At 57.4% G+C, this 11446-nt stretch overlaps 1 protein-coding gene across 3 annotated transcripts; it reads left to right on the forward strand.

Annotated features, from left to right (window-relative positions):
* Nucleotides 1–3134: 3134 nt before the first annotated feature.
* On the forward strand, nt 3135–8838 carry HMG20B (high mobility group 20B). 3 transcript variants are annotated; one of them, XM_089905686.1, is made up of 10 exons: nt 3135–3323; nt 3604–3659; nt 4146–4254; nt 4740–4943; nt 5582–5702; nt 6048–6094; nt 6375–6447; nt 6673–6888; nt 7517–7649; nt 8346–8838. In XM_089905686.1, the coding sequence occupies exons 1-10, from the start codon at nt 3150–3152 to the stop codon at nt 8623–8625; spliced, it is 1413 nt and encodes a 470-aa protein (XP_089761812.1). In that variant the 5' UTR covers nt 3135–3149; the 3' UTR covers nt 8626–8838. The 3 variants fall into 3 exon arrangements, with proteins under 3 accessions (XP_089761812.1, XP_022413035.2, XP_089761813.1); XM_022557327.2 differs by having other exon boundaries at nt 8175–8462; XM_089905687.1 differs by lacking the exons at nt 7517–7649; nt 8346–8838 and adding an exon at nt 7356–7410 and having other exon boundaries at nt 3258–3323.
* Nucleotides 8839–11446: the final 2608 nt, after the last annotated feature.

Genomic DNA, 11446 nt, shown 5'->3' on the forward strand with positions numbered 1-11446 from the left:
AAAAACCTATTTATAATTTGGGGGCAAAAGGATCTGCTTTTAGATAAACGTATGAAGGATGTAAAGTCAAACAGCAGAAATGCTACTTCTTACATGTTGCTTGTTGGGGGGTGGTGTGTGTCTGGATTGCATGCATTGGACTGAATGCAATGCAGTTTGGACTCAAGACACTTTTGTTTTTTCTAGAAAATACCCACACAGCAAGGAATTTGTCTCGATGCCAAAGAGCTCCAAACTTCTTTCAAAATCAACCTCAATAGGGACTTCCCTGGTGGCACAGTGGTTAAGAATCCACCTGCCAATGCAGGGGACACGGGTTCGAGACCTGGTTCGGGAAGATCCCACATGCCGCAGAGCAACTAAGCCCATGCGCCACAACTACTGAGCCCGCGAGCCACAGCTACTGAGCCCGCGTGCCACAACTACTGAAGAGAAGCCACCGCAATGAGAAGCCCGCACACTGCAACGAAGAGTAGCCCCTGCTCGCCACAACTACAGAAAGCCCGCGCAGCAACAAAGACCCAATGCAGCAAAAAATAAATAAAATAAATTTTAAAAAATCAACCTCAATAAACTGGAATGTTGGGATTGACATACACACTACTATTTATAAAACAGATAACTAATAAGAACCTACTGTATAGCACAGGGAACTCTACTCAATCCTCTGTAATGGCCTATATGGGGAAAGAATCTAAAAAAGAATGCCTATATGTATATGTATAACAGATTCACTTTGCTGTACACCTGAAACTAATACAACATTGTAAATCAACTCTACTCCAATAAAAATTTTAAAAATCAACCTCAAAACCTTTCATTTCTTTTCGATACACAGGAAGACCCCTAAATTCCTTGTGTGGTACCTTGGGAGTGGAAGGACAGTTTCTATGCCAACGCCAGCCTTGTCAATCAAGCCAAAGAGGCGGGGCTAGGAGGGTAGGTCTTCCCCTGTCTTCTAGCTTGGAATTCTCACCTAGATATTGATAGTTTCTAACACAGCAGAGAGGCAGGCGAGAGTGGGAAGTGCCACATCGGATGAAGCAACAGAGCAGGGTGTGGAATCTGGGTCTGTCAAGATCCCGGGGAACTACTCGTCTTCCTCAGCCCTGGGCTGGCTCTTCGAAATACAGGTTCATTGGGATTTAATTCACACACCAGATAATGCACCCATTTAAAGTGTACAGTTGCGTGGGTTTTAGTATATTTAAAGAGTTATGCAACCATCACCGCAGTATAATTTTGGAACATTTTGAGCACCCCCAAAAGAAACCCCGTGCCCATTAGCAATTACTCTCCATTGCCCCTCCCCAGTGATTCTCTAGCCCCAGGCAACCACTAATCCACTTCCTGTCTCTCTGGCTTTGCTGGTTCTGGACAATTCACATAAATGGAATCATACACTGCGTGGGCTTTTGTGATGGCATCTTTCATTGAGCCTAATGTTTTCAAGGCTTATCCTTGTTGTAGCATGAATCAGCAATTTATTCCTTTTTATGGCCGGTGGTATTCTATTGGATGGATGGACCACAGCATTTATCTGTTCATCAACTGATAGACATTTGGGTTGTTTCCGCTTTTTAAAAAAATTTTTTTATATTTTATTTATTTGGCTGTGTTGGGTCTTGGTTGCAGCAGCCATGCTCCTTAGTTGCGGCTCGCCGGCTCCTTAGTTGTGGCATGCATGTGGGATCTAGTTCCCTGACCAGGGATCGAACCCTGGCCCCCGGCATTGGGAGCACAGGGTCTTAACCACTGCGCCACCAGGGAAGTCCCTGTTTCCACTTTTGCACTAGTGTGAATCTTGCTACTGTGAACATTCATGTACAAGTGTCTTTGTGGACGTATGTTTTCAATTCTCTTGGGTATATCCCTGGGAGTGCAATGGGTGGATCGCATGGTAACTCCATGGTTTGTTTTTTTAACCTTTTGAGGAACTGCCAGACTGTTTGCCAAAGCTCCTGCACCTGCCTGTTAGAAATTTACATGATTCATTTATTTGTTTATTCAACATATATGTATGGAGAGTACCTGTGGGCACTGTTCTGGGTGCTGGGAATATAGCATTGCGCAAACAGGCAGCTCACAGGGAGCAAACGAACATATGGAGAAAAGATAAGACGAGGTGGGGTACAAGCCTGGGAAAGTCTCACTGAAAAGGGGGCCATTTAATCTGGGGGAAGGGCACTCCAGGTGGAAGAAAGCGCGAGTGCAAAGGCCCAGAGGTGGGAATGAATGAAATGTAGGTATCTGAGGAACATCGAGGTAGCCGGTGTGAGTGAGGAGGAAAGTGCAGGGAGGTGAGAGCCGGAAGGTGATGTTGGCATATTGTTTAGGTTCTAATGGGTCATCATGAGCACCCAGTAACCACAACTAGCATCCTGGGGTCAGAGGCAACCCCAGTCCAGGCTGTAAGAAGACCAGGCTGCTGCCTGGGGATCCCCAAGATCCCAGGGCAGAGTCTCCTGGCCCTCCATCTTCACGAGGTCCTTGCAATTTTCCTGTCCACACCACCTTTTCCTAAATGCTTCCAGCCCAGCTCCCGGTCTCATCCTCGCAGCATCCCAGCCTCCTGGTCCTGAACACCGTGCAAAATCTCCATTGCACAGGAGAGAAAGCAGAGGCCCCTTCACAGGAAGGAGAGGAGCCCCTGCATCCAAAGGCCCCCGGCTCAGAGCAGGGCGGGGCACGGCGGGGGCGTCGGGGGCTACAAGTCCTGTCAATAAACGGGAAATTTCCCCTCCAGGTTTGCTAAGAACAGGTCCCCACCCTGCCGTGGGGTAAGGGGCTGCTCCGAAAGACCTTAATCCCTCCCCTAGCAACCTGCCGCCGTCCCAGGGTAACTAGGGCGGGGCTCAACTCGGAGTCACAGGTCCCCGGATCCTGCAGGGGCGGGGAGTCTCGCCTTCAGAGGGGGAGGAGGAGTCCGCGCCGCGCCTACTGGCCCTTTAAGAAGCTACTCCTTGCGATGCTTCAAAGCATCCTGATTGGTCCCGAGAGCGGCCGAGCGCAGCCGACCTGATTGGTCCCGAGAGCCGCCGAGCGCAGCCGAACTTGACGCACCCGCCCGCAGCGTTCCCTACTTACCTCCCACGCGGCTCAGCGGCCGCCCCAGCCAATCACCAACGGGCGCGCCGACCCTCATCTGCATGGTCACGCCCCAGGGGAAGGGCATACCCAATCCGACCGCTCGCCGAACCGTCATTAGCATGCCGGGGCGGGACAGGGCGGAGCGGACGGCAGGGGTGGGCGGCAGGGGCGGGCTCGGGGAGGTTGGTTGGAGCGTCGAAGCAGCCGAGAGGTCCGGGAAAGTTTCTTTGGAGGTGAAAACAGCCGCGGAACTCGGGGCCCTGCGAGGCGGCGGGGGCACGGGGGTCCAGGGGCCGGTGCGGGGCCCTTCCCGGGCCGGGGGGGTGCGGACCCGGGCCTCCTGGGGGGGCGATTGCCCAACAAAGGATCCTTGGGGCGCCCGCCCTCGAGGGCCTCCCCGCCCCCGGTTCCGGCCCCCCCAGGCGCCCCGGCCCCGGCTTTCCGGGGCTCCCCAGCCCGGCCCCGTCGTCACCGGCTTGGGCGGCCCTCATCGGCCACGCGTCTACGTTCCAGGTGCGGCCGGGAGTGGCCATGTCCCACGGTCCCAAGCAGCCCGGCGCGGCCGCCGCGTGAGTGCGACATCCCCTCCCCCCAGCCCACTCGGAGCTGCAGCCTAGCCCCCACCTCGTCCCGTTGGAGCTCCTCGAACCCCGCCCCCCAGGGTCTTGACTTCCCCGACTTGGAGCAGGCCCTCCCCCTTGGGCCCCCACGGGCTTCTCCCCCAAACCTCCGGGCTCCAGTTCCTTTCAGGGGTCCCCTACTAGCCTCCCCTACTGCTCTTGCCCGAACCCTGGATCCTGACCTCCTCTGACCCCTGCTTCCTGAACTCAGGCCCCTAGCTGCCAGCGTTAGCGTCGTGGGGGCGTGGGTGGCCCTGGCGTCCCGTGGCTCTAGTCTCTCCCACGCCCCCTGTGGCCCCCCCTAGTGCTTCTGCCTCAACCCCCGGATCCTGACCCTCTCAGAGCCCTCCTCTGAGGGAGGACTCAGGGCCCTCTCTGCCAACTCCGCCGTCGGTGTTGGGGAGTGGGGGTGACCCTGGCTTCCCATGGCTCCAGGCCGGCGAGCGGCAAGGCTCCAGGACAGCATGGGGGCTTCGTGGTGGCTGTCAAGCAAGAGCGCGGCGAGGGCCCGAGGGCCGGAGAGAAGGGGTCCCACGAGGAGGAGGTGAGAGTCCCTGCACTGTGGTGGCGGCGGCCCTTAGTCTTGAAGCTCCGCCCCGAACTCAATTTGAATTTGTTGTGGCTCCGCCCACAGTCCAGATTTCCCTCGATGCTGAGGCCCCGCCCCGTGCCAGATACCACGCCCCAAGAGCTCCACTGCCACTCTAAGTCCAGGCCCCGCCCACTTCCCAGGGATCGAAGCCGGTACGAAAGCCACGGCCACAACGAGGCCACGCCCACAACACAAGCCAGCCCCATCCCTGGGCTGATCCTCTGTCCCCAGTACTTCTCTGATCCCTTTACCCCTGGCCAGGGGTCTCTTAACCACACTCTCCCAACCCTGAACCCTGACCAGGCCATACTTCCAGGCCTTCTGGGTCCTACCTCGTGGTTAGGCCCTGCCCAAGTCTTTCAGGGCCCCGCCCCTTCCCCTCTGGGCCCGGCCCCAGCCCTCTAGGCCCCTCCCAACGGTGAGGCTGGGTTCTGCAGCCGGTGAAGAAGCGAGGCTGGCCCAAAGGCAAGAAGCGGAAGAAAATCCTGCCGAATGGGCCCAAGGCACCTGTCACCGGCTACGTGCGCTTCCTGAACGAGCGGCGCGAGCAGATCCGGACGCGCCACCCGGACCTGCCCTTTCCTGAGATCACCAAGATGCTGGGCGCCGAGTGGAGCAAGCTGCAGCCGGCGGAGAAGCAGGTGGGGACGGCTCGGGACAACTGACCTTCCCTCACCCACTCAGATACCCACCTGCAGCCACTTACCCCAAAGGAACAGGTGTGGAGGGTCCTTCGTTCCTCCTGGACTCCAGGACCTGGAGAATTGACCACCCATTAGCTCTCTCCAGCTTGTTGAAGGGAGGGGAGAGTAGCAGTAGGCTGGAATAGACATAAAATTTAATAAACAACGTTAGACTAAAGAAGTAAGGGTGGGGGCTGGATTTCTGTTAGAAACCTTATGGTTTTTAAGTTCTGGTAATTAATTTAAAAATTGCAAAAACATCAAGGAAACGTTAGCACCAGCTTGCACCCTCTACCCTGGGATTTCAACAAGCAAAATGCGTCCGGGAGGGCAGTCCAGCCTGGAGGTGGGAGCCTGCAGACATTCAGACACCAGGGAGTGGTTTATAAAGGCTGGAATTGGGATGAGGTCGGTGAGGTCAGGGAGTTGGGAGGTAGCCTGAGCAGCAGTCTGAAGGGTGGGGTTTTGTCTGGAGGGCAGTAGGGCGCTGTGGGAAGGTGCAGCACAGTGAGCTGACTGATGGAGATGGGGTCTTGGCCTGCGAGGGCTACCCTGCCCCTGGGCTGGGCCAAGCCTTCTCATGCTGCCCCCCGCAGCGGTACCTAGACGAGGCTGAGCGGGAGAAGCAGCAGTACATGAAGGAGCTGAGGGCGTACCAGCAGTCGGAAGCCTACAAGATGTGCACAGAGAAGATCCAGGAAAAGAAGATCAAGAAAGGTGCGAAGGGCCCCAGCCCCCAGGCAGCTGAGTGCCTGCTCTGAGATAGGTGACACAGGCAGACCAACCTACCCCCTCCAAAGGGCTCTCACGGTCCCGTGGGAATGAGACACACATAACCAGACAGTTGTGAGTGAATAGGGCTGGTCAGCGCTGAGATTGGGCACACACAGATGCAGGGGCGGGGGGAGGGGGCCAGGTGGGGATCTTGACCCAGGATGAGTAGGGCTGACTAGGGGAGGGGAATGATGGTGTTCCAGGCAGGGGGAACAGCACGTGCAGAGCAAAGCGTGGGGTCCGAGGAGACCTGGGAGGCTCACCCTGCCCTCCTCCCTCCCCCACCAGAGGACTCCAGCTCCGGGCTCATGAATACCCTTTTGAATGGACACAAGGTAAGCTTCCCTCCTCCATGGAGGACACCTGGGCAAGAAAGGTCTGGAGGTACTTAGGCCTCTGGGTGAGTGAGGACCGTCGCTCCTGGGATGAAGTGAGCGCCCGGTCCAGATGTGTGCAAGCAGAGGCTGGACAGCCACACAATGGGAAGGCTGTAAAATGGACTCCGACCCAGGTGGCCTGAGGAGACCCTCCCAAGCTTAGGGGATGTCCCAGAGGGGGTGTGGCTGCCCTCCCACCCCCTCCCAAAAATATTGCCACCTTGTCCTGTCGTCCCAGGGTGGAGACTGTGACGGCTTCTCCACTTTCGACGTCCCCATCTTCACGGAAGAGTTCTTGGACCAAAACAAAGGTGAGCGCTGACCACAGGTTCTTGGAGCAAGTGTTGGGCCCAGAGGTCGCCAAGGGGGTAGGCAGTGGGTGCCTTCCTCCCCTGCCCCCGTAGACCAGAGAGCTGCGGTGTGCGGCTGGAGGCAGAGCAGTGACGGAAGGCCTGGCGTGAGGCACAGCGAGGGGCAAAGCGCGGCTGAGGGAAGGCAGGGAAGCGCCAGGATCTGACCCGGCTCCCCGCCTACAGCGCGGGAGGCGGAGCTGCGGCGCCTGCGGAAGATGAACGTGGCCTTCGAGGAGCAGAACGCGGTGCTGCAGAGGCACACGCAGAGCATGAGCAGCGCGCGCGAGCGCCTGGAGCAGGAGCTGGCGCTGGAGGAGCGGCGGACACTGGCGCTGCAGCAGCAGCTCCACGCGGTGCGCCAGGCGCTCACCGCCAGCTTCGCCTCGCTGCCGGTGCCGGGTGCGGAGGCCCCGCCCCCAACCACCCTAGCCCCGCTCCTCCCACCCCCGCGAGTCCCGCCCCGCTAACTCCGCCCTCGACTACTTCGGGCTCCGCCCAGGCTACTGCGAGTCCCGCCCCCTCTGGCCCGGCTCCGCGAGCCCTACCCCTCACCCCCTCACCAGTCTCTTCACAAACCCTCACCTCCCTCCCCTTTGCCACGCCCCTGCGGACTCCGCTCCCGGCTACCCGAGCCCTTCCCGCCCCGCTGCCCGACCTTGCTGCGCCAGCCCCGCCCACGCTGGCCCTCGCGCCCCGCCTCTGACCCTTCCCCTCGTGCCAGTCTTCCGCGTTCTTTCCTCAGCTGAGCTGGGCCAACTTCCCCTCCCCCACTAGCCCCCGCATCACCCCCCCCATCACGACGCCGCCCTCTCCAACTTGCTTCGTCTGACCCCTGCCACAGCTGACCTTGATTTTCCCGGGTCCAGACACCCTGACCGCGCCCGCCCGGCCCCACTGAAGTGCGCCCCTGACCCTCTCCCCAGGACCCCGCGCTTACAGACCCCCACTCTCTGACCTCTGCTTCGGTGGAGACCCCACCGCGGTGACTCCTCCGCTGGGCTCGGCTGACGGGTCCCCCCCCCCGCAGGCACAGGCGAGACGCCCACGCTCAGCACCCTGGACTTCTACATGGCGCGGCTGCACGGTGCCATAGAGCGCGACCCCGCGCAGCACGAAAAGCTCATCGTCCGCATCAAGGAGATCCTGGCCCAGGTCGCCAGGTGTGTGCCCCAGCCGGTCTGCCCCCAGGCCCGTTCAGCCCAGCTGGGGCTGCCTTGCGTAGGGGCTGCCTCAGGCTAGACCTTCGCTGGCGGGACCCGGCGAAATAGACTAGCTTTAGGCCTCCAGCGGGGTTTCTGGGGTCTGTGGGCGCTGCCCAGTGGGATCTGGCTGCCGGCTCTTTTTCGGAGGGCACAGCCCATGCGGGATCTATTAGGTGGGGCTGGTTTGATGCAGGTGGCTAATGGCCTAGCCCCTGGGGGCGCTGATTCGGCCTGGTACTCTATTACGACTCTGGTGAATCATCCAGCACTCCCTTGGCCCAGGGGACCCGAGCTTCCCCAAAGCTTCGGGGTGGGTTTTTCTGGGTGGCTCCCAGCTGCCCAGGATAGGTGGGATCAACTCCAGGCCCCCCACCCTGGCATCTGAAGGAGCAGAGAAGGATGGCCTCTAGGGTACCCAGGAAGGGGGTGGGGTTGAGAGATGATGGGGGTCCCCCCTCACAGATTTCCTCCCTTCTGTCACAGTGAGCATCTATGAGGGTGTCTGCTGCCCCATGATCCAGAGAAGACCAAGCCCTGGTCACGGCCCCTCCCCCACCCGCACCCCATGGAGGAGGGGTGTGGGTCCATCCTTTGGGGCCAGGCCCAGTCCTGCACCTTGGGGGCTCCAGCCCCCCTAAAATTAAATTTCTACAGCATCCCTCTAGCTATCAGTCTCCCCAGCACCCCAACCCAGAAAAATCGCCCACCACGCACAGCACACAGAACCCCATGGCCCCAGGGCCCAGTGAGGCCTGCTCGACCCACAGGGCACGTCACACTACACGGATGTGGGAACAGCACGCGTGGACAGCGTGACCCGGGACAGGAGGAGACCCGCAGCCGCTCATCCGCCCAGTGTGGGGAGAGTTACACACCCTACACCGGCTCTCCAGGACCAGTCCCTGGACGCAGGGCAGAGAAAACCCACACCTGACACACTGGGACTCCTGCCTGGCAGGTTCCACCCTAAGTGCCCACACGGCCAGGCACGCCGCAGGGACACACTCCGGGCGGGGCCCTCTACCCCAGAATGGGTGGGCTGGTACTGACCACCCTACCCTCATCCAGCTGAGGGACCCCCGTGGAGGGGGCCCCTTTGCCACTGCTCAATTGGACTTTTTAAATAAAAATGGAATTTGAATTTCAAGCTTGTGCCTGTGTGTCTTTTGGAGGGAAACAGGCCAGGACCCTCTGTTGGGGTCCTAAGCCTACTCTCCCCAGCCCCTGGCAACCAGAAATCCACTTTCTTTTTTTTTTTTGGGCCACACCACGTGGCATGTGGGATCTTAGTTCCCTGACCAGGGGTGGAACCCATGCCCCCTGCATTGGAAGCCCGGAGCCTTAACCACTAGACCACTAGGGAAGTCCCACGAATCCACTTTCTGTCTCCGGATCTACCTGTCCTGGACATTTCATATAAACGGAATCACATGCTGCGTGTCCTTTTGTATCTGAATTCTCTCACTGAGCGTAGTGTTCTCAAAGTTCATCCACATTGTAGTGTATGTCAGTGCTTCATTCCTTCTTCTGGCTGCATAATACTCCATTGTGTGGATGGCCCACGTTTTGTTTATCCAGCATCTGTTGATGGCCATTCGGGTTGTTCCCACCTTTTGGTTGCTGTGAATCGTACTGCTGAGAACATGCATGTACGGGTTTTTGTTTGAACACCTGCCCTCACTTCTGGGTCGATCCTGAGAAGCAGACTTGCTGGGTCAGATGGCAATTCTATGCTTAACTTACTGGGGAACTCTCTCAGAGACTTCAGCCTTTAATGGAATGTTTGGGGCAGCTTAAAAATTCTGGGGAGTAATTTGACAAGCACTGATGTTACCGGTTGAATTTTGTCCCCTCCGAAGAAAATCTTGAAGCCCTAACCCCCAGAACCTCAAAATGTGACCGTATTTGGCAATAGGGCCACTGCAGATATGATTAGTTAAGATGAGGTCATGGAGTGGGGCAGCCTCTAATCCAATATGACCGATGTCCTTATAAGAAGATAAAGATTTGGACAGAGCCACAGAGAGGAGACAGCCATGTGACAACGGAGGCAGACACAAGCAAAGCACGCCTCCAAGGAATGCCAAGGATGACCAGACACCAACAGAAGCCAGGAGGGACAGGAAGGATGCCACCCAGGGTGTCAGAGGAGCTTGGTCTTGCTGCTTTCTAGCCTCCAGAACTGTGAGAAAGTAAATTTCTGTTGTTCGTGAGCCAGCCAGTTGGTGGTACTTTGTTACCGTTGTCCCAGGAGACTCGAAAAACGATACTGTCACACACCCACGTCCAAGTGTGTGCTCCCTCCTCTCACGCCCTCCCTGGCTCCGTATCCTCATCCCAAATTTGGAGTTTACCATTCCTGGGCAGGTCTTTACCTACTTTTAGCACAAAAGGATGTCTTCCCACAAGAGTACCATCTTGATGGATTTTTTTTTGGTTCGTTTTCTAAAGGTTCGAAAGTAGACGACTCTGTGGTTTCTAGTTTAATCACGAAGTTGTGCAACCACCAGCCCAACTTAATTCCAGGACATTTTCATCACCCCCAAAACAAACCTCCCCTCCCATTAGCCATCACTCCCCATCCTCCCCTCCCCCAGCCCCAGGCAACCACGAATCCACTTTCCGTCTCCATGGATTTGCCTCTTCTGGACACTTCATCTAAACGGCATCACACGCTATGTGGCCTTTGTAATCTGGCTTCTTTCAATGAGCATCATGTTTCCAAGGTTCATCTGTGCTATAGTGTGTATCCCATTTTGCACGTTTTTAAACTTTACATAAATTTTCTTACATCGTCCAAAGCCTTCTGCAACTTGCCTGTTTTCATCGATGCTTGGTTTCTGAGATTCATCCAAGGCAAAAGGCCTCTCTTTGGAGCTGCTATATGGCATTCCACTGCTGTTTATTGAGCCAACCATCGTTCCTGTTGGTGATGCCTAGATGATGTGTTCCCAGGGGATTCTGAGAGCCGCCTCCTGGTGCCCAGAACTTCCTTCTTTATCTGTAACCCAGTGTGCCCACTGTGTGCCAGGATACAGCAGGGGATGAAAGAGACCAGAACTCCTGCCCTCCTGAAACTGACATCCCAGTTGAGGAGACAGAGGAAACACAAGATGAATAAATAAACTATTTGCTATGTCAGGTCGTGCTCAGTGCTAGGGAGGAAAAAAGCCAGAAAGAGAGATTGGGAGGTGGTGATAGGAGGTGACAGCTGAGCCAAGAGCCGAAGGAAGTGAGGGAGTGAACCACTTGGAGATCTGGGAGAAGATGTTCCAAGTGTAGGGGCACAGCCTGTGCAAAGTCCCTGGGGCAGGATAGTGCTTGGTGTGTTGAATGAACAGCAAGGAGGTCCGTGTGTCTGGAGCAGAGTGAGCAAGGGGGAGAGAGGGAGGTGGGGAGGGCAGGCAGGGGACGGGGCAGGTTGTGCAGGGCCTTGTGCACGGAGGGGAGGACTTGAGTTTTTACCCCGAGGGAGGTGGGAGCCCTGGAGGGCTGTGGGCAGAGGATGGACACGTTGTGGCTCAGTTTATACCAGGGTAAGCGTCCTCCCCACCTCTTATGGTGGTTGCAAGGATTAAATGAGTGCGCCCAGCAGAGAGCAAGCGCCCGGGCACCCACGGCTGCCCCATCCTTATTTGTGATCCTTATTTTTCCCGCTCCCCGGAGAGTCCACAGCTGGCCCTGGCAAGGCCGGCACACCTGGGGCAAGCCCCCCCGCCCCCCTGCCCTCCCCCCCACACCCCCGCACTCCGCGG

This window comes from Delphinapterus leucas, unplaced genomic scaffold, assembly GCF_059928025.1.
Source record: "Delphinapterus leucas isolate spDelLeu-1000000601 "Yukka" unplaced genomic scaffold, BTC_Dleu_Yukka2 spDelLeu_asBTCV2_sq25, whole genome shotgun sequence".
NCBI lineage: Eukaryota > Metazoa > Chordata > Mammalia > Artiodactyla > Monodontidae > Delphinapterus > Delphinapterus leucas.

Bases quoted from the DNA above. Each gene is read 5' to 3' on its own strand.
- HMG20B (XM_089905686.1), top strand. From the start codon at position 3,150: ATGGTCACGCCCCAGGGGAAGGGCATACCCAATCCGACCGCTCGCCGA. The intron at 3,324-3,603 runs GTGAAAACAGCC...TCTACGTTCCAG, and splicing joins CCGGGAAAGTTTCTTTGGAG to GTGCGGCCGGGAGTGGCCAT. The intron at 6,095-6,374 runs GTAAGCTTCCCT...CTGTCGTCCCAG, and splicing joins CCCTTTTGAATGGACACAAG to GGTGGAGACTGTGACGGCTT.